The 27,988-nt window shown below is 39.3% G+C and overlaps 1 protein-coding gene, 1 non-coding gene and 1 pseudogene across 5 annotated transcripts in view; 2 read left to right on the top strand and 1 right to left on the bottom strand.

Moving 5' to 3' along the window:
- Positions 1-2,018: 2,018 nt before the first annotated feature.
- Positions 2,019-2,320, bottom strand: LOC118631041 (annotated as a pseudogene).
- A 1,646-nt stretch (positions 2,321-3,966) lies between these two features.
- The window catches only part of CLHC1 (clathrin heavy chain linker domain containing 1), a 38,100-nt gene continuing 14,078 nt past the window's right edge, over positions 3,967-27,988 (top strand). The window contains exons 1-9 of one of the 4 annotated variants that reach the window (XM_036263041.1): positions 3,967-4,093; positions 6,961-7,217; positions 12,113-12,300; positions 17,136-17,269; positions 19,618-19,819; positions 19,929-20,041; positions 20,437-20,521; positions 22,063-22,169; positions 26,409-26,583. In XM_036263041.1, coding sequence (XP_036118934.1) covers positions 7,041-7,217; positions 12,113-12,300; positions 17,136-17,269; positions 19,618-19,819; positions 19,929-20,041; positions 20,437-20,521; positions 22,063-22,169; positions 26,409-26,583 — 1,181 coding nt within the window. In that variant the 5' untranslated portion in view covers positions 3,967-4,093; positions 6,961-7,040. Of the gene's footprint in view, positions 4,094-6,960; positions 7,218-12,112; positions 12,301-17,135; positions 17,270-19,617; positions 19,820-19,928; positions 20,042-20,436; positions 20,522-22,062; positions 22,170-26,408; positions 26,584-27,988 lie in introns of those variants that run through there. The other 3 variants (XM_036263042.1, XM_036263043.1, XM_036263044.1) reach the window with 3 other exon arrangements.
- On the top strand, positions 20,670-20,803 carry LOC118631295. Its single transcript, XR_004959781.1, has one exon. It is a non-coding gene; the product is annotated as a small nucleolar RNA SNORA20 (small nucleolar RNA).

The raw sequence follows: 27,988 nt of genomic DNA, 5'->3' as shown, positions 1-27,988 counted from the left end.
AGAGGCTGCGGGAGGGTAGTGGAACGGGTGTGGCTCAACTGGTCACAGAGGCGGTTAGGGGCCAGGGCTCAGCCATCCACCACCGGCTGCCCCCGGGCCTGCAAGGGAAGGGCGTTCTGTGGCTAACTCCAGGCAAACTGAGAAATGGGTGACTTCAGAGCCCCTCCACCTTCAACCTCAAGTCTCTGCTAGTGGAAGGACGGCGCTGGGCCTGGTTGTCGTGTGAAACGACTTAACATGTTGAAAATCTTAGGACCGGTTTTCAAATTTTATCTTTTTAAATCCTCACCTGAGGCGGTACTTCCGTCGAGTTTCAGATAGAGTGGAAGGGAGGAAGGGTGAGAGAGGGAGAAAGAAACATGGACGTGGTCATGGATTGGTTGCCTCCCACACGACCCCCACCAGGCGGGAAGCAAACCGGCAACCCAGGTAGTGCCCTGGACCGGGGATCGCACCCTTCCGTGCGCAGGGCCAGCGCTCTAACCACCGAGCCAAACCAACCAGGGCTGGTTTTCAAATTTTGAAAAAGCCAACTGGGAAAGAAATCTGCTGCATGATTATTTAATTATAGAATTTCCAAGTTTGTACGTTGTGAGTGGTGGGGAAGGTTCTGAGGGGAAGACTTGGGAGTATGTGTAGGATGCTCTCCTGGCAATGTGGCAAATGAGAAGGGAGTTCTGTCCTTACCTTGGCCTTCTTCCCCTGCACAAACGCGGAATCCTTTCCAATGTGTCCTCCTAAGGCCATCTCTTTATCTGTGCCTTCTCCTCTGCATCCCCATCTCTAAATCCAGGCCCTCCTTAATTTTCTCCTGGAAGTTTTCAGTATCTAACTTGTAACCCGTCTCCTTTTCTAATCCACCTTCATTTTTGTCTCCAAAATATTCTAAAAAGTAGAGTAGGTCACCATTCTCCTTCACCTTCATGATAAAATCCAAATTCTTTAGTATGATATTCAGCCTCTACCCCCCCTCCCCCACTTTACATCCTAATCTGCCAAATCTATTACTATGTATATACTATTGAGGTTCCTGACTTTGGCACTTCTGAAGAATTGATTTCTTCTTCCTGGAATATTTGGCCCATATTCTTCCAACTAGCCATCATCTTTACAACAAAACTTTTTTTTTTTTTTTTTTTTTATCCTCACCCGAGGACATTTTTCCATTTTTTACTCAGATAGAGCAGGAAGGAGAGAGAGAAACATCGATGTGAAAGGGACACATCGAGTGGCCGCCACCCACACAACCCAACCAGGGCCGGGGACAAACTGCAGCCAAGGTACGTGCCCTTAGCGGGAACCGAACCCGGGTCTCTGTGGACCGCAGGCTGATGCTCTAACCGCTGAGCCAAACCGGCCAGGGCTTTACAACAAAACTTGAAAAAGATGTCTGTACTCACTGTCTCCAATTCTTCCCCTTTCATTCACTGAACCCAGTCCTATCATTCTATTCCAGTCTAGTGCAATAGCTCTTGTGGTCACTAATCACTTCCATGTTGCTAAATTCAATGGTCATTTGATCTTGTTTGATCTGTCAGCAGCATTTGGCACAGTTGATCACTCCCTCCCTCTTTGAAACACTCTCTTCACCTGACTTACAGGCTACCCCTCTCACTTGTACCTCCCTGGACACTCTTATAGGCTCTTCTGCTGCTTCCTCTCAAACTACCAGAACTCTAAACTTTGGAGTACGTATCTCCCCCAGGACCAGTCCTTAGAACTCTGCGTTGTTGACATTTCCCAGGCCATTTTCATTTTATCTCTCTTTTTTTTTTTTTTGCAAAGATTTAAAAATATATGTATTTAGAGATAACCTAAGCCATCTTTGAAAGCAATTTAGGTAAGATCATTGATTGGGAGGAAAATCACACTATTAACGTCATAAACAGAATCCACATTGGTGCAGAACAACCCCTTCCATCGAGAGTGGCACAACTAGAGACATCGTTCATTTAGGATCCCAGACATGCGATCGCTGACGACAGAGATGGACGACAGGCTCAGTTCAAAACCCAGAACTAGAAATGGCTCAGCTCATCTTGCTTGGTCTTGTTGGTCTGATAGTTGTGCAAGGCCAAGGGTTTGTTTTCATGTGGGAGATTTTCAAACACTCGAATGTGTATGAAGTCATCATCTTCAACTTGAACCTTGATGAAGTAGTTGGTCCTCGCGACCAGCTGGCTCTTGAACTCCACGGCCTTAAAGGTGCTGTACTTCTTGTTTTCTTTCTCCTCCAGCTGGGCTTTTCACCTTGTCGGTGATGGCCTGGACCTCGGCTGGCGGTGCAGGGCCAGGGGGCGGAGCACCCACCACACATCATTCTGGGAGCGCTCTTGGTGGAGCAGTGGGCATGGAGGAGCGGACTGAGAGTTATCTCTTAACTTTTAAATTCCATTTATATGCAGATAACTTATCTCTCATTCAGACCACTCACCTGAACTCCAGCTTCACTTATCCTGCTGTTTACTGAACATCTGTAATAGACAAACCCCATACTCCTGATCTCATGAAATTGTTCTTCCCATCTCCTTAAATGGCAGTTCCCATCCTTTTTATCTATAAAACCAAAACCTTGATGGTCTTTGACTGCTCTTTCATACCTACATCTAATCCCTCAGCAAATCTTTTGGGCTTTGTTTTAAATATATATGCAGAACACTTCTCACCATCTTCACTGTTACCATTCAGGTGCCAGCCACCAGATTATTGTAGTAGCCTCCTACCAGAGCTTCAGGCTTTGACCCTTTTCTTTACAAAGCAGCAGGAGCATTTCTTTGAAATATAAATCAGCTGTCACTTCTTTCTGCCCACAGCCCTCCACTGGCTTTCCATCTCACTGAGTTAAGACTAAATTCCTTTACGTGAGGCTGCTGCTCCAGCACTGGGGTGACTGGAGTCCACCATCCTCTTGCCAAGTCTGTCCAGAGAAAGGGCACCTATTTCCTCACTTGCACAAAGGTGCTCATGTGCTGGTAGTGTCCCTGCCTTCAAGGCCCTGTATCCTATGTGATCTGGCTGCTACCTCTCTGACCTCATCTCTTTCTTCTCTCTCTCATTCCCTTCTAGCCCCGCTGGCCTTGCTGTTCCTCAGACGTGCTGTACTGCCTTGAGGCCTTTGGACTTGCTGCTCTCTGCCTCAACTTCTCCCAGGAATCTATGTCAGATTTCCCAAATGTCACCTTATCAGGGGGGCTTTCCTCTTTCCTAACTTAATCCCTATATAAAATAGCATGCTCCCATCTTCCTTATTCTTGTGTTCATTCCCAGTTTCATTTTTCCCCATACAATTTACCTCCATTTGTCACACTATATTTTACTTTGTATTGTCTGTCTGTACCTGAACGTAACCTCTGGGAGATTAAGAGCTGTGTTTTGTTCAGTGCTATGTCTCTAGCGTCTAGGATAGCGGCAGACACATAGAAGGTGCCCCTAAATATTTATTGAATAAATAAATATGGCCCTGGATGCTTTGGCTCAGCAGTTAGAGCGTCAGCCTGCAGACCAGAGTGTCCTAGGTTCAGTTCCCGCTAAGGGCATGTACCTCAGTTGCAGTTTGTCCCCGGCCCCAGTTGGGGTCGTGTGGGTGGCAACCAGTCGATGTGTCTCTCTCATGTCAGTGTTTCTCTCTCTCTCTTCCTCCCTCTCTCCCTCTCACTCTATCTGAAGATAAATGCAAGAGTGTCCTCTGGTGAGGATAAAAATAAATAAGGCACAACTTAAGCGTTGCCCTAGATGTGGTTCCCTTAGATGTGTCCCTGTTTTCCTGCCCTCTCTGTCAGACTAGTGAGATGCCCACCTCTGTCTCACTGCCTTCTCTGCTCTGTAGCAATGGTTCTTTTAAGCAGACCCAGTAGACTTGACTAGTGATTTGTTTTCTCTGTATCCCTAAGTGTCGAATGTGAATGAATGAGTGAAATGTACTCTGAGTTGGTTTATGTAACTCAATGGCATTTTTTTTTCTTTTTCTCAGTGGCATTTTGTACATGCTGAGGAACAGTCACTTCAGCTGTGTTTTGATTTGCGGGTACCACAAGTCATGTCTTCTGAGCATACCAAATAATTAATTATTGATAGCTAAGGAAATATTTGTTTGGTATGTACCTGCTAGAAATCATTATGTACTGGTATGCATACATATGGGTGGGGAAGGATAATGAGGCATAAGAACATTTTAGTTCCTGATCTTGTTAAACCTACAGCCTACTGGAAGAGACAGAAGATAAACAAAGTCTATAACACAGTGTGGCCCGAATGATAACACCATGATAGAGGAAGTACACAGTACCAATGGATAACAGCAGTGGCACTTGACCAAGTTCAAGGGAACCCAGAGCAGCTTTCCTGGAGCTGTATAGGCTGAGATGTGAAAAGCCAGTGAAAGCTGAATGAACGAGAGTGGTAGTACTCCTGTGCCTTGAGGGGGAGGGGAGCAGCGGAGTGGGCTGGGGAGATGAGAGGGAATGCAGGCATGGGAGAGAATTATGCAGGATTCAGGTAAGAGCATGTTCATGGGAGCAGGGGGTTGGTGTTATGAGGGGGACTGGAGACATGAAAAGGTTACATTTGCTCAGAGAGTCTCTGGTCTCTGTAGGTCATTCATAGACTAAGTAAAGGAACTTGGGTTTTATCCTAAGGGTAATAGGAAGCCACTGGTGTACATTTATGACCACCCATTCCCAAATGATCAACCATTTCTTCCTATTTTGACTTTTATCTTTTACTATCTGAAATCACATTGCTTATTTATTTATAGTCTGTCTCCCCTACTAGATTGTAAGCACCAAGCAGCCAGGGACTTTGTATTATTTATTGCTCAATCTCTATCTATGAAATAATGTCTGGCACTAAGACACTCAGTAAATATTGGTTGAATGAATGAATAAAAGAAATTGAATTCTCATGTGGGAAAACTGTTGATCCATTTATGGGTTGTGACCTTGTTGGAACTACTTTATGTTAATTTATAATTTTATTTATTTAAAATATTTTTAGCCCTGGCCGGTTTGGCTCAGCGGTTAAAGCGTCGGCCTGCGGTCCTGAGAGACCCGGGTTCGGTTCCCGCTAAGGGCGCGTACCTCGGTTGCAGTTTGTCCCCGGCTCTGGTCAGTCGTGCGGGTGGCAGCCACTCGATGTGTTCCTTTCACATCGATGTTTTTTTCTCTCTCTCTCTCTGTTCCTCTCTCTCTCCCTCCCACTCTACCTGAACAAAAAATGGAAAAATGTCCTCGGGTGAGGATAAAAAAATATATATTTTTTTTTAATTGAATTTTAGAGAGAAAGGTAGGGAGAGGGAGAGAGAGCTAGAAACATAGATGAGAGAGAACATTGATCAGCCACCTCCTGCATGCCCCCCATTGGGGATCGGGCCCGCAACCTGGGCATGTACCTTGACCCGGAATTGAACTGGTGACCTCCTGGTGCATGGGTTGATGCTTAGCCACTGAGCCACACTGGCTGGGCTGACTTTTTATTATACAGCTCATCAAAATAAAAAAAATAGGTCTTTTAAACTTTGAAGTTATTTTGCTATCTGCCTCCTCCTATATATGGCCTATGGGTAGTATTTATAGGCCATATATTTTATTTCAGATAACTAGTATCAATTTTATTGCCCAAACATGGTAAAATTGATTTAGACATTTCATCACACCATTATTTATAATAGTGAAAATGTCCCACATTGGAAGAATGGTTAAATAAATTATAGCATATCATATCATGAAATGTAATTATTAGAAGTCATGTTTTTGAAAAGTAACAACATGTAAAAGTTGTTAAACTTTTAATATTAAGTGAAAAAAATAAATATTCAAAGCAATATAGAGTAATCCTAATTTTTATAAACATTGGAAAGAAATACAACAATATATTAAATAGTCCCACACCAGCCGGACAAATAGTCATGTTTGGGTGGTGGAGTTCTGAATAATTTTTGTTGTTTTTATTTAAAAATTTTTTTTTCTTTATTGATTTTTAGAGAGAGAGGAAAGGAGAGGGAGAGAGAGATAGAAACATCGATGAGAGACATCGACTGGCTGCCTCCTGCATACCCCCCACTGGGGATTTGGCCCACAACCTGGGCATGTGCACCGACATGGAACTGAACCAGCGACCTCTTGGTGCATGGGTTGATGCTCAAGCACTGAGCCACACAAGCCAGGCTAATTTTTGTTTTTTCATGAATTTTCTTTGGTCTATATTTTCTAAAATTTATACCATGATTATATACTTCTGTGATGGGAGGATGAGGGTAAGTTAAAATGTTTTGCCTTGCCAGACATTTTTAAGCAAGCCATGAGTTATGTTTGATGTCAACGTGACATGATCTCAAAAACCAGCTTCTGTGTCCAACTCTAGATGGGTAATGATTCCTTACTAAGAGCAGTGGAATGTAGCTGCTGAAAAACTGTACTCAGAAGGGTACTGTTTGTTATCTTTGACATCATTGATGGATGGATTTTAGAATAAGTCCTGACTTGTTACTTTTCAGTCAAAACCTTCATATTAAATATAAGAATTATAATAAAATTTATTCTAAAAAATAAGTGCATGAATTATTTATAGCTGTTGTGTGCTGGTTGACTGTGACTTGGCCAGGGAGGCATGTGGGTCGAAAAGTACTTGACCTTGTTTGTGTGATCAGGAGGTTTCCAAACTAGTTTCCCACATGAAACAAACAAAATGCTAAACCTCTGTTAGAAAGTGTTCAGTATTGAGAAACCATCACTCATATGTTATATATATTCAGTTAGTAAGAAAAGAGCTCCTTATTGACTGGTATTTGGTATTTCTATCCCGGAGGGATATCACATGACAGTAGAATAGATTAGCCCTTTTAATTCGTAGGTTGAAATATTTATCCCAGAGATCCATGGGACTTTTTTTTAACATTTGTTTTAGATTAATATTTGACTTAATTTATTTTAAGCTTTAGATTAATTGATGGTCTTTTTCTTTCAGGCCTATCAAAGTTTTGGCTTTGTTGCAAAAGCAAATCAAGACTTAACTTTTCTCTGGTGAATAAGTATGCAGATTATGTCATGTCAATTCAAGAAATAAACAAACATGCAATTCTCCCTCCGATCATTAGTAGAAGTGACAAGGAGTTTTTGGAAAGTATGCAAAGATACATAATTACAGAAACTGAAAGAGTGGGCTGTAATGAGGAAGGACCTGCTGATGAATATTACATCATATACCGAAACGTTTTTGATAAGGTATCATAATGCTTTTAAGACAATGGAGTTTTTATGGAGAAGAAATGGTCTTGATGACTAATATTTCTCTTAGTAACACCACTGCTTGTTTGACTACATCTGTCAATTTTGAGTAATTCATCCATTTTGTTAGAATGGAGTGAATGGAGAAAATGCAATGCTGTGTTTATTACTAGACAGTTAATGAGTGTTTCAACTGTTTTAGCTTAAGTGCAAGCTCTCAGTGTTTATTTTATCAGTTTTATTATTATTTTTTTTAATACTCGAGGACATTTTTCCATTTTTTGTTCAGATAGAGTGGGAGGGAGAGGGAGAGAGAGAGAAACATTGACGTGAAAGGGACACATCGAGTGGCTGCCACCCACACAACCCAACCAAGGCCAGGGACAAACCAACCGAGGTACATGCCCTTAGTGGGAACTGAACCCGGGTCTCTCCGGACCACAGGCCAATGCTCTAACCACTGAGCAAAACCAGCCAGGGCTATTTTATCAGTTTTTGAGCAACACCTAGCTGTGTCCTCTAACAATGTTTTGACCTTCTATCTGCAAGTATTATCTGATTTGTGAGGGATTGGGCTGCAAGCAGGAACTGTGTTGTTTGGGGTTTGTTTGTAGTATCATTAAAGTCTTGGTCTAGAGTTGATCTAGCACAGTGATTTTTCAACCTTTTTCATCTCATGGCACACATACACTAATTATTAAAATTCTAGCCCGGCCGGTGGCTCAGTGGTTGAGTGTTGACCCATGCACTAAGAGGTTACCGGTTTGATTCCACGTCAGGGCACATGCCCAGGTTATGGGCTCAATCCCCACTGGGGTACATGCAGGAGGCCGCCAATTGATGTTTTCTCTCATCGATGTTTCCATCTCTCTCTCCCTCTCCCTTTCTCTATCTAACATCAATAAAGAAAAAGAAATTTGTTTTAACTCTGTGGGACACCAAAAATATATATATTTTGCTGATCTGACAAAAAAACAATATGTATAATTTTGACTCATTAACACTGGTCGGCTATTTTTGTTTTGGCTGTTGTCATTTTTTTTTTTTTTTAAATCCTCACCTGAGGGTGTTTTTTTATTGATTTTCAGATAGAGTGGGAGGAAGGGAGCGGGAAGAGACAGACAGAGAAACATCGATTGGTTGCCTTCTGCATGACCTCAACCAGGACCGGAGATCAAACTGCAACCGAGGTACATGCCCTTGACTGGAATCGAACCCGAGACTCTTTGGTCCTCGGGCTGTTGCTGAAACCTCTGAGCCAAAATGGCCAGGGTGAGCATTATTTGATCTTTGATAAAAACATAGTGCTTCCCTATAAAGAAAAGTGAGCATAAAGCAGTGTTATATACCTACCAGTGGAATTAAGAAACTTGGTGCACATCCATAAGAGCATAAAGAGGAACAGTCTTGTCTTCCATGTAAATCATCTAGAGAAACCTTTAGAATGGTACATTGGCAGATTAGCTTGTTTGTTTTTTTAAATATGTTTTTATTGATATTTTAGAGAGAGAGGGAAAGAAAGAAACATCGATGTGAGAGAGAAAGATAGGGACATTGATGTGAGAGAAGCATTGATCGGCTGCCTCCTGCACGTCCCCTACTGGGGATCGAGCCTGCAACCTGGGCATGTGCCCCGACTGGAAATTGAGCCCGGACATCCTAGTCCATGGGACAGTGCTCAATCCACTGTGCCACACCGACCAGGCAGATTAGCTTGATTTTATATGTTATTGTGATTAATTATATTGCTTTTGGTGTTTTCATCATTAAGGAATAAATTAGATAAATGTTTAAAAGTAGTGTTTTGAATAGGTTTCATAAATATCAAAAATCATTCTGAGACTCTGCTTCTGTGAAATTGGCAAAGGGAACTAATCATAACTGTGACGTGCCTATCTTTGCTTGCCAACACTGTCAGAGTTTTCTTACATGAAGACCTGTCTGCTTTAAATTAGTATAGTTATAGTGAGAAAAGACAAGGGTTTAAATAAAAGAGAATATCTATATCTATAGTCCTTTTTTCCCTACCGCCAATATATCCATTTGGACTATTTGTACATTGTACAATTATAAATTGTACATTTGTACCTTATGAAGAATCCTATTCATGGCTAAGAGGGGAACTTAAATGTAAATCTTTTGGTACCTATAGAAACTTTTCTTCTGGCTTCTCAATAAGATAGTCTGCCTGTCCATTTTTATGCTCCAGCACATTGCATTCTTAATAAATTATTAATGACTGCCTTCTCAGATGTTCCTTCTCCTTGGAAGTATCTAGTTGGGCAGAAGATGAAAGTATCAACTTGCATCTCTAAGTACTTGACAGCAGAGAACAAATACTAACTTCTATTTAAAATCAAAGATAGAGTATTTGACATGGAGAACCATGCCTGAATCAAAGCAGGGAGGACCTGAGACTTATAACCAGAGTTGAGGGTAGGTTGTAGACAGAGCCAAGGACTTAGTAAGCAAAGAAGACCAAAGCTCTAAAGAGTGAGCTTCTATAGAAATGGGTGAATTATTGAGGCAGCTAGACTGGAAAGTGGCTGGTCTTTTGTGTTTCTGGTAGCATGTTGTACAAATAGTCTAGGTCCATACATAGGAGCAGAGGTGGAATGGATACCATTCCTCTTCTCCTTCAGGCCCCAGTACCTGGTAAGTATAGCTCTGTTTTCTTGGGTTTAATGGAAGCCTTAATACAGGAGCCTCAAACTTGAATTCCTGCAGAGGTGAGGAAGGTCATTTAAAAGAGTTAAATGGGGTGGCTATAAAAAATTAGGAATCATGGAGAACTGGTAAAATGAAGAACAAATTCAGTTTAAAGCTGTAGCTGATTAATGCCGTTACAGAATGGTGGTTCCATATTGGTAGATTTTTCATAGTTTTCAAGAGAAGCTGGAAATATGGTCCTCGGTTGATATTTTCCTAAATTTTAAAATATTTTATGGGTCAAGCAAAACTATTCTACCTGTGGCCTGCCAGTCTGTGTTCTTTATTTCAATGCATTATCTATGCATTCTCAAGGTTTCCCATGAGTGTTCTCCTGAAACATGTTTCTTTTAGCAGACAGATGTGGGAGCTGATTAGTGTATCACTGCAAGTCTGTTTTTTATCCATTAATGTATCTGAGTTGTAGCACATCCAGGTACTTAATTAGAAAGACCACAGAATAATGGCTTCTATTTTATTAAGGGTTCCTGGGTGGCAGTCCTGATTTGAGTTGATAGGTAGTATGGTCATGTCAAAAAAACAACCAATATCTCCCACTCAGATATCCTCCCCTGGTACTATTGCTATTGATCAGTAATCTCCTCATACCATTTCTTGAGAGATCAGATGTCTTCCTGGATAATTTCTTTTTCTAGATACTGTCTAGCTAACATAAAATTAGTGGGGGATACCAGACACTAGAGATATAACGGGTAGAAAGCATAATTGTAGCTTTCAAAAAAAATTATGGATTGATCACATCCATTCTCTTTAAACACTCATCCCTTCTGAAATCCTTGTGAGCACAATTTGGAAACTGTAAATCATAACTTCTTTTTTTTTTTTTTTTTAACTCTAAATGTTACTTATTTTTGCATGGATAATGCACACACAAGGTTAACCAAAAGAAAGAAAAAGAACCAATAAAGAAGCGTATACAATGGAAAGTCAGGTTATTCTTATCAGACCCTTTCCAGTTTCCTTTTCTGCAGGCATGCACTGTGTCTATTTTCTTCTATTATCCTTCCAAAAACATTCTGTGCTTAAACACCATTGGAAACCATAAGTGTATAGTGATGAGGAGTTTTCTACAGATTTCCTTGACTTATTGGGAATAGAAATGCAGTTTGAGAATTGAGAGTATTGATCAGCTAGAAGGAGCTGACAGGTTAGAAAAACAGGGAGGTGAAGGGGGACCAGACTTTTAAGGTCTGAATGAAGTTAGAGACTAGATTTGGAAGTGGTAAGGGATTGTGTATAATTATATTGAAAAGATCCAGAATTGGGATAATTAGACCTGTTTTTTTTGTGTGTGGTTTTGCTTTTTGTTTTTTTGTTAATCCTCATCCGAGGAGATATATATGCTTTTTTTTTTTTTATCCTCACCCGAGGATATTTTTACATTAATTTTCAGATAGAGCGGGAGGGAGAGAGGGAGGAAAAGAGAAAGAGAAACATCAATGTGAGAGAAACACATCGACTGGTTGCCCCCCGCACAACCCCAACCTGGGCTGGAGACAAACCACAACTGAGGTATGTGCCCTTGGCCGGAATTGAACCCGAAACTCTTTGGTCCACAGGCAACACTCTTACCGCTGAGCAATACCAGCCAGGGCCTGAGGATATTTTTTCATTGATTTTTTTAGACAGAGTGGAAGGGAGGGACGGAGAGAGAGAGAGAGAGAGAGAGAGAGAGAGAGAGAAACATCGATGTAAGAGAAACGTATCAGTTGGTTTCCTCCTGCATGACCTCGACCGAGGCTGGGAAATAGAACCTGCAACCCAAGTACAGTATGTGCTCTTGACTGGGAATCGAACCTGTGACCCTTCTGTCCATGGGCCAACGCTCCAACCCCTGAGCCAAATCAGGCAGGTATTGGTTTTGACTGACATCATATAATATGTGTGTTCATACCAAATAGAGAAAAATATGATTTTTTCTGTCATATTTAAGCACACGGTACTGTAATAATGTACAAAGATCACATAATTAGGAAATATTGTCTTTAATACCCAGTCACCTCAAATTTGTAAAATTTGTAAACTCAAATTTGTAAAATTTTAGACTTCTAATTGCTCATTATGTTTTATTTAAAAAATAATCTGTAATGCTATTTGCAAGGATTTTTTATCCATAGTGTTCTAGAAAACTCAGTACCATAGGCAGAAACATCATATTTCAGGTAATAGAATATGTCACTGCATACAAATCCATTCTTACTTCAATCAAAAAAGAATACGATGCCATTATTGAGATAATAAAGAAAGACCAAAGAACTGCATTTAATCTTCATGGAAAACTTAAAGTTTTGGCAGCAGAGCCCACAACATTGGTGTATCACAGGAAAAGAACAATCCAACTTGAAGCAAAGTAAGTATTGTAGAAAATAGCCCAACAGGTGATAATTGTTATACTAACTAGCTGGTGTAACTATAACCAGTGGTTCTCAGTCTTTGTGAATTATAATTTTATTTTAAAGCCATATCTTCATGTTACCCTTCCTACCAACTTGAAATGACTGTACTTTTTACTTACAGTTCTGTTTGAGAATGTGAATCTCTTAGGATAATTGGAGGCAAGTTGTATTACAAAATGAGGGGTGCAGGTAGTTGCTCTAGGTTTCTTGCGTGGAAAATATTTGATAGTACAATTTCATGATTACCATCTGAATTAGAACACTTAATTCTGTGATGCACAAAGATAAGTAACCTACAAGGAGAGGTTAAAATGCTCTTATTGAATAGTCTCATATTTCCAGTGTTCCTTTCATTTGCTAAATGATGGGCACATTATTATTATTTTTAAAAAATGTTTTAATTCATTTTTAGAGAGAGGAAGGGAGGGGGACAGATAGAGAGAGAAACAATGATGTGAGAGCAGAACATTGGTCTGCTGCATAACCCCCCCCCCCCCCAAAGGGGATCAAGCCCACAACCTGGGCATGTGCCCTGACCAGGAATCAAACTGGCAACCTTTTTGGTGTATGGGACGATGTTCAACCAACTGAGCCATACCAGCCAGGGCAGGACACATTATTTTTATAGATAATTTCAAATCAACTTGGAAAATTATGCAAAATTTGACCAGGTAATATGGCTGGCTAGATGTTGGATCTTCCTATTGAGGGAAAATGCTACATAAAAATTTTTTTTAGCCCTGGCCAGTTTGGCTCAGCGGTTGGAGCATTGACCTGCGGACCAGAGAGTCCAGGGTTCAGTTCTCGCTAAGGGCATGTACCAAAAAAAAAATGTTTATTTAATATTATTTTTTTAATCCTCATCTGAGGATATTTTTCCATTGATTTTTAGATAGAGTGGGAAGAAGGGAGAGAGGGAGGGAAGGAGGGAGGGAGGGAGGGAGAGAGAGAGAGAGAGAGAGAGGAAGAGAGAGAGAGGAACCATGTGAGAGAGACACATAGATTCCTTGCCTCCTGCTCAACCCTGGGTTGGGGATTGAACCTGCAACCTAGGTACATGCCCTTGACTAGAAATCGAACCCAGGACTCTAAAGTCTACAGGCTGATGCTCTAACCATTTGGCCAAACCAGCCAGGGCTACATAAAATATTTTTTAAAAATCTTTCCAAAAGCAACAGGAATCTGACAAGATAAAGATTATCAGGGCAAAATCATACAAGAGAAAAAAGATAAGAGGAGTACTAAAGGTTCTATGGCCCTGAGAGCATTTACTAAAATTAGTGATCATAATCTTCAGTTTTTAGTGTGGGACAGGGGGACAAAAGACAGAGGATCTGCTGCCCAAAGGGTTTAGTCTTCTGGGAAATCCTCCCCGCATAAAGCTGGGTTGATAAAGAGCTACAGCCTTGAGCCAAGCATAAACTGTCCCAGCCTTGGGGACTGCATGGAAAATAACCTTCTGCTCTGCAGACTGCGAAATGGGAACAGGGCTTACTTTTTGGGTGATGACATGTTCTGGAACTATAAATGGCAGTCGTTGCACAACTCTGAATATAACATTCACTGAATTGCATACCTCACAGGGATTAAGTATTTTAAGGTATATGAACTATATCTGAATAAAGCTATTATTAAAAAAGGACATGAGCCCTGGCCGGTTTGCCTCAGTGGTTAGATCGTCGTCCCATGGCCCACAGTGTCATGGGTTCGGTTCCCGCTAAGGGTATGTACCTTGGTTGCAGTTTGTCCCCGGCCCTGGTTGGGGTCATGTGGGCGGCAGCCAGTCAATGTATCTCTCTCACATCAATGTTTCTCTCTCTCTTGTCCTCCCTCTCTCCCTCCCCCTCTACCTGAAGATAAAAGCAAAAATGTCCTCAGGTGAAGATAACAACAACAACAAAAAAGGACATAAAAAAGTCATACTGTTATGTTTAATCACAATTCTAAAAGAGAATATGAAACAGGGATGCTATTTGAAGGGATAAAAGCTGAGAATTTTCTAGAACTGGTAAAAGGTAGCAATTCACAGATATAAGCGGCCCAAAAAATCCCAAGTAAATAATACTCAACTAGATTTGTTGTAGTGAAATTGTCAAAGATAAAAAGATTATAAAATAGCTACAGAAAGGGTAACAATTAGATACTTCTCAACGTGTATTAGCATATATTGGGATTTCATTCCCTTTTTAAAAATTTTTGTTAATCCTCACCTGAGGATATTTTTCCATTGATTTTTTAGTTTAGTTTTTTTTTTTTTATCCTCACCCGAGGACATTTTTCCATTTTTTGTACAGATAGAGTGGGAGGGAGAGAGAGAGAAACATCGACGTGAAAGGGACACATCGAGTGGCTGCCACCCGCACGACCAACCAGGGCCGGGGACAAATTGCAACCGAAGTACGTGCCCTTAGCAGGAACCGAACCCGGGTCTCTCTGGACAGCAGGCCGATGCTCTAACCGCTGAGCCAAACCGGCCAGGGCTCCATTGATTTTTTAGAGAGAGCAGAAGGGAGGGAAGAAGGAAGGAAGAGAGAAAGAAACATCGATGTGAGAGAGACATATTGATTGGTTGTCTCCTGCATGATCCCGACCAGGGCCTGGGATTGAACCTGCAACCCAGGTATGTGCCCTTGACCAGGAATTGAACCTGCGACCCTTTGGTCCTTGGGCTGACTCTCTAACAGCTGATCCAAACCAGCTAAGGCTTCATTCCTTTTTTTTTGGCTGAATAATATTCCATTGTATGGATACACCATATTTACTTATCTATTGATGAATACTTGGGTTTCCACTTTTGGCTGTTGTGAATAATGTCACTATGAGCATTTATTCTGTTTGAGTCGCTGCTTTCAATTCTTTTGGAAGTCTGTTTACTTTTTTTAAATTTTATTTTAAAAAATTTTAATTTATTTTTTAATCCTCACCTGAGGATATATTTTTTTCTATTTATCATCGGATAGAGTGGAAGGGAGGGAGGGAGAGAGAGAGAGAAAGAGAGATCGATATGATAGATGTTGCCTCCCACATGACCCCAACCAGGGCCGGGGATCAAACCGCAACCGAGGTACGTGCCCTTGACCGGAATCAAACCCACAACTCTTCAGTCTGCAGGCCGACGTTCTAACCGCTGAGCCAAATCAGCCAGGGCTGTTTATTTATTTTTAATCTCAGAGAGAGAAAGGGAGGGAGGGAGAGAGAAAAAAAAAACATCCACGTGAGAGAGACACACAGATCAGTTGCCTTCCTTACACACCCCAATGAGGGATTGAACCCGCAAGCTAGGTATGTACCCTGACCAGGAATCAAACCTACCACTTTCTGGTGTATGGACAACACTCCAACCAATGGAGCCACACCGGCCAGGGCAGAAAGTCTGCTTATTTTTAACATTACTTTCTTTCACAAGCCTGAGTTTATTTGGATGAAAGCCAAAGGAAATTTTATTTCCACAGTCCCCCTTTCATAAATACTGCAAGCTCTTGTTCTGAGCAATCTGTGGTTACCAAGAACTCTATAATAATCAGATGCATACAGCACTTATCTACTGACAAACTTGTTTTTAATTTGCCAAAATCCTGTTACATTTCTGTCTCTAATTTATTTTAACCTGTTATTTTCTCGCTGGGCCAGATATCAGTGATAAACTAGGAAATAACTTCAAATTATGCTTCAAAGAAGTGTGTATCTGCTTCTTGGTCTTTAAGATCCCCATTGCAGGGGAAACTCAGTTTTATCTCAGAGAATTGCTTTTGTTCCTCTAGCTCTAGGACCAAAATTACTATAGTAGACTGAATAACTGCTCCTAAAGATATCGGGTTCTAATCCTGGGAATCTGCAGACGTGATTACATTAAAGATCTTGAGATAGGGAGATTATCTCGGATTATCCAGGTGGGCTGTCACAAATTTCCTAACCTCAGTCACAAGTGTCCTTATAAGAGAGGGATAGAGGGATTGTTGACACAGAGGGGAGAAGGGCATGCGACCAGGAAGGCAGAGGTTAAAGTGATGCGGCCACCGAAGGCCAGCAGCCCCAGCAGCCAGAGGAGGCCAGCAGTGGATTCTGGCCTAGCCAGCCTGGAGGAAGCCCAGTCCTGACAGCACTCGGTTTGGGTCCAGTGATACTGATTTTGCTGGCCTCCAGAATTGAGAGAGAATGCATTTCTGCTGTTTTAAGCCAACAGGTTTGTGGTAATTTGCTATGGCAGCCATAAGAAACTAATACAATTACTTACAAAAACGATTTTTAAATTGCAAAGGTAATTTGCAACTAAAGGGAATAGACACAGTACTTTGTGGCCAGATTATTATGTTTAACACTTACAAATTTTCAATAAGGTTATGAATCAGAGTATTTTATTGATTATTTGAAAGAAAATTGTTCCTCACTTGTGAGGTTAGCAAACTTTTTGTGGGCACTGTTCTGTAAATTTCCACCTAAATCCATAATGGTTCAAAATGACAGTTAGCCAAAATAAGTAATGATCTAATCTGTTTTATTATAAATTTTATGATTAGTCCTGGCAGGTTTGGCTCAGCGGTTAGAGCGTCGGCCTGCGGACTAAAGATTTGGTTCCTGTCAAGGGCACATACCTCAGTTGCAGTTTGTCCCCAGCCTCGGTTGGGGTCGTGTGGGTGGCAACCACTTGATGTGTCTCTCTCACATCAATGTTTTTCTCTCTCTTTTCCTCCCTCTCTCCCTCCTCTAATAAATAAAATTAGAAAAAAATAAATTTTATGATTAAATAATTTAGTTGAAAGAAATATAAGAAAGCCTTTCTGTTTTTCAGAATGAAGATTATTGAAAATAATTCCTCAGAGATTCAATTGCAAATAGACAAAATGAAACAACTTAGGGCAGAGTATGACATGAAAGAAGTAAAACATTTTTTTTCCTGCAAAGATCCTTCAAAACCGATTCCAGGTACTGTATTTTGTGTAAAATATTTGAAAGAAATTCTGTTTCCAGTTATTACCTATTACACAAATTAATGTATATGTGCTTTGTGTATATCTTACGAGTATACCAGGACTTTATCCATACTCTTTTTTTTTTTTTTAATTCCTCACCCAAGGATATTTTTCCATTTATCATCAGATAGAGTGGGAGGGAGGGAGACAGAGACAGAGAGAAACATCAATGTGATAGAGCTACATCAACTGGTTGCCTTCCGCACAACCCTACCAGGGCTGAGGATGAACCGCAATTGAGATATGTGCCCTTGACTGGAATTGAACCTGCGACTCATTGGTCCACGGGCTGATGCTCTAACCACTGAGCAAAGCTGGCCAGGGCACTTTATCCGTACTTTACTCACAACTTTAGCCAAGACTCTAGGTAGAAACAAGGGAATGAGAAAACCCTAAAAGATTAGAAGAGTTCCAGTCTGACTGGATTATATAAAGTATAATGGTTCCTAAGTGTGGTTCCTGGTCAACATCATCATTAATTGGGAACCTGTCAGAAATGTTAAGTCTTTGGTCCCACTGCAGACCTACTGTGTCAAAACTCCAGGGACGGGAGTCAGGTGGGGTGGGGGTAGAGCCCAACAGTCAGTGTTTTAACAAGTTCTCTAGGTTGTTCTGATGTACTCTAGAGTTTGCGAACCCATGGTATAATACATGAAAAAACTGTAGTGTGTTAAGTTCTGGTGAGTATTGTTGATTCACATTGATGTCAGCATGCACGGGTTCCTTATCTTCAGCTAAGCCACATTTTGAGAAATTGTAGTGTATCCTGGAATTTATCCAGGAAGTTGAGAGGTTTGTATGGTGAATAGATAGAGGAATTATAAGTATTCATTCTGGAGATAAGAAAGCCTTTGAGAATTGATAACTGTATTAAAAACTTGCCCTGGCCGGTTTGGCTCAGCGGTTGAGCGTCAGCTTGCAGACCAGAGAGTCCTGGGTTCGGTTCCTGCTAGGGGCACGTACTACAAAAAAAAGGAAAAAGGAAAAATGTCCTCAGGTGAGGATAAAAACAACAACTTTCATGGATTTCAACTAGTGTTTACCCAGAAGCAGAATCAATAGGTGGAAATTTTAGGAAGTCAGATTTAGATTCAATGGAAGAAGCTAAGTCTTGAAGTAATGAGCTATTCCACACCAGAGGATTTCAACTGAGGTTGAATGATCAGGCTGTTTGGTAGAGGCAGGGACTAGACTCCCTTTCAAATGTAAAATTGTGACTAACGAAACATAAATAAGATACGTATGAATAACTACAGAATAAGTGACAAATTGATTAAGTGCTGAGAGGATTCAGGGTAAAGTAATGATTAAAATTGAGTAGGATTAACAAGAGGGTTTCTGGAGGAGAATGTTGAGGTACGTATGCCTTTAATTGCAACAATTAGCCTACGTGAGAAGAGAAGTCATTCAATGTGTGTGTGTGTGTGTGTGTGTGTGTGTGTGTGTGTGTGTGTGTGTTATGAATAATAAGTAGAGAAGGGGCCATTAGAGCCAGAGAGAGGACTGAAGATATGACTGGCATTTATAAACTTTGCTTTGGAGAGAATAAGGAGGTAACTCTGGGGTTAGCTGTAATAGTTTAATGAAAGATTTGGTTAGAGGGAAATTACTGGGCAGAAATCCTGAATTGTTAGGCAATTAGTGTTATTGAATAACAGTAATAATTAGGGGTTTGCAAGGTGTGGTGATGAGGTCATTAAAATTTTCTTAACATGCTAAAGTTTGGACAATCAGTCTTTGAATCTTCATTGATATGTTTAAAAACTGCTAGCCATTTGAAATTGTATGCTAATTATGTTTATGTTCAGTAAACTACAAGTTCATGCTACCATTTCTTAATTATTTCTTTTTTTCCTTTATTTTTTCAAATTTAACTTAATTTTTAACATCACCATTCATTCCCTTTATGCCCTCTTCCACCTCCACCCAATTATGTATTGGAATAGAGAACTCTCTGACCTCTTTTGCTTTTTATTTTTTATTTATTTATTTTTTATCCTCACTCGAGGACATTTTTCCATTTTTTGTTCAGGTAGAATGGGAGGGAGAGAGAGGAACAGAGAGAGAGAGAGAGAGAAACATCGACGTGAAAGGGACACATCAAGTGGCTGCCACCCGCACGACCAACCAGGGCCGAAGACAAACTGCAACCGAGGTACGTGCCCTTAGCGGGAACCGAACCAGGGACTCTCCAGATCGCAGGCCAGCGCTCTAACAGCTGAGCCAAACCGGCCAGGGCCTCTTTTGCTTTTTAGTCTCACATATGGCTTGGCTTGTTTGATTTGTTCCCTTTTTCTGTAGGCATGATTCTTGAAGAATCTGTCAATTTAGATGCTCTAAATAAATACCTGAAACATCTTGAAGATAAATATGCAGAAATTAAACAATTAATGTCAAAAAAATATGTACCAGCTCAAAGGAAGGCAGATTTAGAGGAGGAAATGATTATGAAATTAAAACGACGAGATGTAGCTGAAAGTCTGAACAAAGAATTACGGTTTCGGTATGCAAGTTGATTATTTTTAAAGTTTGAAGCTTTTATTTATGTTTATTCTAATATTCCACTATTTGATTTTAGGTTCTGTATGTTGTTGATGTTTTTATCTTTATAGTCATCAAAGACTGCAGATTATTTCATATGCACTTACTTCATGGCTAAAATCTGATAAGAGCAGCTCATTTCAAGACTTTGTGGAGCAAAGTGAGAAAACTAAAGATTTACAAGGTAGTTTATCTATATTTAATTAACACAAGTAATGGAAAACTTTACTCCCCCCCCCCCCCCCCAAAGCTAAAGAGTGGGAATTTTTCTAAGCTGGGTTTAAGGAAAGCAAAACTGTACCTATTTCTGTTAAGTCTCTGTTATCCTATGGGCTTCTTCCTTCAACAGCTGACAGATGATTGGTCAAGAGTAGACTTGGTGAGCCAAAGAGATAATACCTGAAAAAGTACCTTAAAATAAGGAAGAAAGGGAAAGGGAGGCCACTCAGTGTAGAAGAGGTTGGTGCTATTAGAAACCGTAGCATTAAATTGTTAGTATTAAACATCTATATGCTCATTCATTTTTTTTAATTTATATATAACCTTAAATATCATCTGGTGGGTCTTTCAATATTATAGGTGACCTAGGCATCGGTGAAGAACTATGTGACGAAGATCCAGGCAAGGCAAAAGAAGCTGAACTTTTGCTTTACTACTTTGAAAGGCAAATATTTTAAAATAATATTGCATTTATTTAATATGTATTTAAATACGTATTAAATACATAATTAATATTTATTTATTTAATGTTTAGCATTTATTTAACATCTTGATGAACTAGAGTCTCTAGCCTTTGTATCTTTAAAGCTTTACTTCCCATTCATTTACTGCTATAGTCTTTTCAATGATATGAGCAGTTTTATATGTGGATAAAATAACATTGGGCCATTGTAAATTGAAATGGAATAATCATTCCATCTCTTCTGCGTTCATGGTCTAGGCATTGCAAAAAAAGGTTTTTACTCTAATAGACAAATTAGAAAATAAGCTAGAATTAAAAAAATAGATTCTTTAAAAAAATACTAGATTGGTGGTCTAGGAAATATTTCAGAGAATATAGGTGGATGTAGTATTGATTTAACTCTTATTTATATTTTTCCTTGCACTCCCTCACCATCAATTTAATGTTACAAAACATTTTTGAGAATGTCTTCTTGTGTCAGATTATCCTAACCAATTCAGTCTTTTTCCTCCTCATTATTTTCATCCTATGACATAAGAAGGCATATTTTTGCCAATACTTAATTTATTATATATAGTGCATAACAGCGGTTTAAAGAAATTTAAGATTTTATTCTTTCAGAAGTGAATTCATAGGCTATAATGTCGGTATATAATAAACATATGAAATAATCCTAATCTTACATGTTAAACAGTTTTCAACTGTTAATTTGCATATTGATATGATACAAACAAGGAGTGAAAATTATTTGGGGAGGCACCAAAACCCGTGTTATTTCCTTACACTGTATGCTTCTCTAAGTCTACCAGCTTTAGATATGAGAGAAAAACATTTTATATATTTTGCTTAATATTACTTTGGCATTTTTCTCCTCTGGGGTTCCACATTCATGTGCAATACTGTATAAATCATGTTCACCATAGTTTTATTCATTGTGAGGTAAGGGCTGATTTGAAGACATAATGCCCTAGGAAGGGGACTAGAGGCTTAAGTTATTTGAACTATTATCTTTTCTTCTTGTGTTAGTCTCATATTTAATTGGGCATTTGGTGCCTGGCAGAGCAACATAGGCTTCTGAAAACCAAGGACACCTCTTGATCTTCAACTTGGCAGCCTTTGTGTTCAATTAATATTTCCCCTAGGTGAGCCTCTAAGAAGATTGCTCTTCTTCACCCCCTTTTATCTGGAGATGATATGACAGAAAAAATCTGAGCTCATTGTAAATTCACCTCAAGTTCTGTCCATTTTCTGTGGCTTGCTATAAATACTATAGGAATAAAGTATAGGATCAGGTTCAAAGTGTGCTAGCAGATGAGAGTTTTATTCTGAGGCTACAAAAATGACAAAATATTAAGGAAAGAAGTGAAAGAACATCTTACAGAGTGACTGAATCAAGTTATAATACATTATCATTGCTTTTCTATATTACTATGCCATGGTGTTTAGTCTGTATTAGACATTTCTAATGTTTTCTTTTTGTGTGTGTATTATTTATAATGTATAATGAAATGCAATGGCTGTAGGTTCAATGAATTAATCTCACTTGGTGAATATGAGAAGGCAGCTTGTTTTGCAGCGACTAGTCCTAGAAGAATTCTTCAAAACATTGGGACAGTGGATAAATTTAAGGGTAAGCATTTCTCTCTGAACCTTATGATGCAGATTACACTGTTCCCCAGGATAGGGTGGAAAAAGCATTGACTGGAAGACTAAAGATCTAGGCTCCAGCCTTATCTCTACCATTTACTGAGTTTCCTTAGCTGTAACATTAAAAAGTTTGAGTAGGTTTTCTAAATTAAATTATGAAATATTTCAAGTATACAGAAAAGTATAGAGAAACATAATAACAGCTGTGTACTCACTATCAAGACTTATCAACAGTTCATTATTTTTTTATTTATGAGTAGCTTTCATTGTATGAATATAAGTCCTTTATTGGGTAAATGATTTGTAAATATTTTCTCTTAATCTGTGGCTTGTCTTTTCATTCTCTTAACAGTATCTTTCTAAGAGCAGACATTTTTAATTTTGTTGAAGTTCAATTTGAGAAATTTTCTTTTTTTGATTGTGATGTTAGTGTCATACCTCAGAAATCTGTGCTTAATCAGCAGAGATGTTTCTCTTAATATTTTTCATAAGGGTTAGGTCTGTGATCCAGTTTGAGTTAATTTTTATATATGGTACGAGGTATGTGTCAAAGTTTATCCGTCAGTTCATGGTCATTTGTGTTCTTTCCATGTTTTGGCTATTATGAATAGTGCAGCTATGAACATTTGTACAGTTTTTGTGTGGACATATGTTTTTATTTTTCTTGGTTAGATACTTGGGAGTGGAATTGCTGGGTTATATGGTAACTGTATGTTAATACTTTGAGGAACTGCTAAACTGTTTGTAATATTTTCTATTCCCACTAGCAATACATAAGTATTCCAGTTTCTTCTCATTTTTACCAATGATTGTTAATCCGTATGAAGTGCTATCCCATTGTGGTTTTGATTTTGATGTCCCTAATAACTAACATGGTTGAACAATTCTTTCATGTATCTATTGGCCATTTGTATATCTTCTTTGGAGAAATTTCTATTCTTTGCCTATTTAAAAATTATAGTATCTGTTTGTTTTGTTTTTGTTTTCATCCTCACCTGAGGACTTTTTCCATTTTTTTGTTCAGATAGAGTGAGAGGGAGAGAAAGGAAGAGAGAGAGAGAGAGAGAAACATCGACATGAAAGGGACACATTGAGTGGCTGCCTCCCGCACAACCTAACCAGGCGAGGGACAAACTGCAACCGAAGTACATGCCCTTAGCGGGAACCAAACCCGGGACTCTGTGGACCGCAGGCCGATGCTCTAACCGCTGAGCAAACCAGCCAGGTTTTTATTTTATTTTATTTTTTATAAGAGAAAATTTATTTAGAAAATCAGAGGTAGAAGAAGTGAGCAGTGGAAGAAATGGCTTAGGAAACAAGTGACAAAGGCAAAAAAAGGGGTCCTTAGAAGAGAGGAGGGTAAAGGTAAATGTGGGGGGAAGAAGAAAGGGAGGGGGATGGGGATTAGTAGGGGAAAGGGGCAGGTGTGCTTCCCCGGAGGGGAGAACATTTGTGTTCTTATTAATGTATTTGTGTTTTTATTAATGAGTTGCAAGAGCTCTTTCTATATTCTGGATAAAAATCCCTATCGGATAAATGATATGCAAATATTTTCTTCCAGTCTGTGGATTTTTCCTTTCTCTTTCTTGATGATGGTTTTTTTTGTATTTTTTTTTTAAATCCTCACCCGAGGATATTTTTTCCATTGATTTTTAGAGAGAGTGGAAGGGGTGGGGGGTGGGCAGAGAAACATTGATGTGAGAGAGACACATTGATTGGTTGCCTCCCGCCCATGCCCCTGACTGGGTCAGGTATGTGCACTTGACGGGGAATCAAACCTATGACCCTTTGGCGAGCAGCCCGATGCTCTAACCACTGGAAACACTGTCCAACACTGGTCTTGATGGTGTTTTTTGAAGAACAAAAATTTTAAATTTTGATGAAGTTCAATTTATCAATATTCCTTGATGGCTATGCTTTTGCTCTTGCATCTAAGAACTCTTTGCCTAGGCCCTGGCCGATGTAGCTCAGTGGTTGAGCATCGACTCATGCACTAAGAGGTCGCTGGTTCGATTCCCAGTCAGGGCACATGCCCAGGTTGTGGGCCCGATCCCCAGTGAGGGGCATGGAGGAGGTGGCCAATCAATATTCTCTCTCATCGATGTTTCTATTTCTCTCTCCCTCTCCCTTCCTCTCTGTCTAAAATCAATAAAGAAAAAAATAAATTTTTTTAAAAAGAACTCTATGCCTAACTTAAGATCCTGTGTTTTCTTCTAAGAGTTTTATATATTTGTGTCTGTAATCTACTTCGAGTTAATTTTTATGTATGGTGTGAGGTAGGGGTACAAATGCATTCTTTTGCATGGGGATGTCCGGTTTTCCCAGCACCATTTGTTAAGAAAAATATTTTTCTTTACCCGTTGAATTTTTTGGCCCCTTTGTCAAATAACAATTGACCAGGGTTTATTTCTGAACTCTTAATTCTATTCTATTGCCATAGATGTTCATCCTATGCCAGTATCATGTTATCTTGATTACTGTGGCTTTCTAGTAAATTTTGAGATTGGAAGTGTCATTCCTTCTTTTGATTAATATTAGCATGTATTTTTTTTTCATACTTTTTGTTTGTTTTGTTCAGATAGAGTGGGGAGGGAGAGAGAGAGAGAGGGAGGGAGAGAGAGAGAGAGAGAGAGAGAGAGAAACATCGACGTGAAAGGGACACATCGAGTGGTTGCCACTCACATGACCCAACCAGTGCCGGGAACAAACTTTAACTGTGGTACATGTCCTTAGCGGGAACCAAACCTGGGTCTCTCTGGACCACAGGCCGACGCTCTAACCGCTGAGCCAAACTGGCCAGGGCCATACTTTTAATCTATTTGTATCTTTGTTTAAAGTCAGTGTCTTTTAGCCCTTGTTGGTTTGGCTCAGCAGTTAGAGCATCGGCCTGTGGGTCCAGAGAGACCCGGGTTTGGTTTCTGCTAAGGGCACGTACCTTGGTTGCCGTTTGTCCCCAGCCCTGGTTGGGTCATGCGGGTGGCGACCACTCGATGTGTCCTTTTCACATTGATGTTTCTCTCTCTCTCTCTTCCTCTCTCTCCCTCCCACTCTATCTGAACAAAAAAATGGAAAAAATGTCCTCGGGTGAGGATAAAAGAAGAAAAAAAAAAGTCAGCGTCCTTTAGATAACATATATTTGGATCCTACTTTTTTTATATACTCTGACAACTTTGCCTTTCAAATTTAGTGTCTAGATAATTTATATTTAATGTGATTGTTGACATGGTTGAGTTTTGTTTTCTGTTTTCCTTGACTCTTCTTTATTACTTTTTCTCTCCTTTCTTGCCTTCTTTTGGATTAGTTTAATTTTTTTATGATTCAAATTTTCTCTTTTGTTGATTTATAAGCTGTAACTTTTTATTTTTGTTGTTGCCTTAGGGTTTATAGATGAAATATTTAATTTATTGCATTCTATCCTCAGGTGATAGTATACCACTAGATGTATTATATAAAAACAGTGTATTTCTAAATTCTTATATTCATAGCATATACCATTTTTGGTCTTCATTCTTTTGTGTAGATTTGTATTTCTATCTGGTGTCATTTTATTTCTGCTTGAAAGATTACCTTTAACATTTCTTTTTTTTAAAAAAATATTGTTTTGTCTGTTTCTTAAAAAAAAAATTTTTTTTTTATTGATCTTAGAGGAAGGCAGGGAGGAAGGGAAAGATAGCGAGAGAGAGAGAGAAACATCGATGTGAGAGAGAAGCACTGATTGGTTGCCTCTCACAAGCTCCCCGACTGGGGATTGAGAACCCACGACCTGGGTATGTACCCTGACTAGGAATCGAACCCGCCACCTTTTGGTGTATGAGAAGAAGCTCCAACCAACTGAGCCACACCAGCCAGGGCTACCTTTAACATATTTTATAGTGCAGACCTGCTAGTGGTATATTCTTTTAGCTTTTAAAAGTTCCTTTTGGAGGCTTTAAGGGAGATTCCATCCCGTGCTTTTCTCCTAGCTTCTAGGTGGCTATCAATAATTTTCGTATTCCTTTACATATAGTCACATCACTCCCATCTCTGCCTTGGTTTTCACATCTCATAGAATGTTTAGTCATTATTCAAAATATAAAGTTTAACCCATAATTAGTTAAAAATTACAAATATGTAATTTCAGATTAAAATCTTTTAGAAAATGCAAAGAGATGAAAATAATATGAAGTGAGAAAAAGCAAACTATTAAAGTATTTGACTTAAAAACTGTTCTTTTTTTCTGTAGCTGTTGGAAAAATTAAAGGAAGGCCTTTTCCATTACTCTCATTTTTTGAGGCTGTGTTTAGCACCAGTCATGCTCACAGACGTCCTGTTAATGCAGAACTAACCCTGGAAGGAATCAAATGTGGATTGTCTGAAAAACGTTTAGATTTAGTTATCAATTGGGTCACTCAGGAAAGGTGAGCAAAATTAAACTTAATTTTGATATTTGGTTAATGAAGCTCTAAAAAATTTAATAGTTTTTTTTTTTTAATCAATACATTATTTGAGCATTTATTTTAGGTCCCTATTACAATGAACCAGTCAGAAAGTATTTACTAGGCATTTATGGAGTATGGGCCTAGTCACAATTGATCAGGAGTTGACTCATGGCAGTTCACAAGATGATTAATGACCACTTGATGGTAGATAGAAGTTGATCAATAAGGACAGAAAAGGATTGATCAATATCATGCTGCTGAGAGGAGTAAGGGAGGAACCTTGTTCCAGACAGGCTATGGGTACATGTAAAGGGTAAACCCAGGAGAATATTTATAAGCAGGAGGAACCTGGACTAAGGTAGCATTTAGACATACAAACCAGAAGGGACAGGCAGGAGGGTTTCAGCACACGTTGACAGAATTGTACCAGGGCTCCCTTAGGTTGGGTTCCCTTCCCAGAAACCAAAACCTGAGATAGGAATTTAAGTGCACATGATTGACAGAGGGAGGCCCTCTGAAGAAAAATGTTAAGTGAAGCTACCTTAGTCATCTATTTGCATAACACAGATCTGTTTGCTTCTCACATTAAGTTCACTCCATCCAGGCACAACTTCTCTAGGATTCTGTGGTCATAATTCCAGGGAAACTTATAAGAGGAGACTTAGTGGGATGAACTATAGCCCTTGTCATTTCAATTGGTCCTATGGCTGTAATTTGTTTTTTACAACTTTATTGAAATATAATTTACATACAATGACCTATACATGTTTAAAGTGTACGATTTGATGAGTTTTTTTTTTTTAAAAAAACAGCATTATGGAGATTTGATTGACATATAAACTTCACATGTTTAAAGTATATAATTTGACAAGTTTTGACATATGTATATGCCCATAATATCATTAGAATCAAGAAAATAAACATCTATGACCTTCAAATGTTTCTTTATGTCCCTTTATAATGCCTCCTCATTCCACATCCCTCCCCATCTTCAGGTAACCTCTGATCTGCTTTCTGTCATTATAGATTAGTTTGCACTTTCTAGAATTTTATATAAACAAAATCATACATTATGTATTCTTTTTCTTCTTGATCTGGCTTCTTGCACTTATAATTATTTTGAGATTTATCAATATTAATTAGTATTCATCATCTTTCTCCTCTATTACTCACTTTAGATTCCTTTCACTCTTTTTTTTAAATATGTTTTTATTTATTTTTTTAGGAGAGAGAGATAGAAGCATCAGTGTGAGAAACATCAGTCAGCTGCCTCTTGCACGCCCCCTACTGGGGTTGGAGCCCACAACCCTGGCCCATGCCCTGACTGGGAATTGAATCAGGACCTCTCAGTCCATGGGACAATGCTCAGTCCACTGAGCCACAC

This window comes from Molossus molossus, unplaced genomic scaffold (assembly GCF_014108415.1).
Source record: "Molossus molossus isolate mMolMol1 unplaced genomic scaffold, mMolMol1.p scaffold_m16_p_15, whole genome shotgun sequence".
NCBI lineage: Eukaryota > Metazoa > Chordata > Mammalia > Chiroptera > Molossidae > Molossus > Molossus molossus.
Note: the sequence above shows the minus strand (reverse complement) of the source record. Positions and strands in the feature narration are given on the sequence as shown.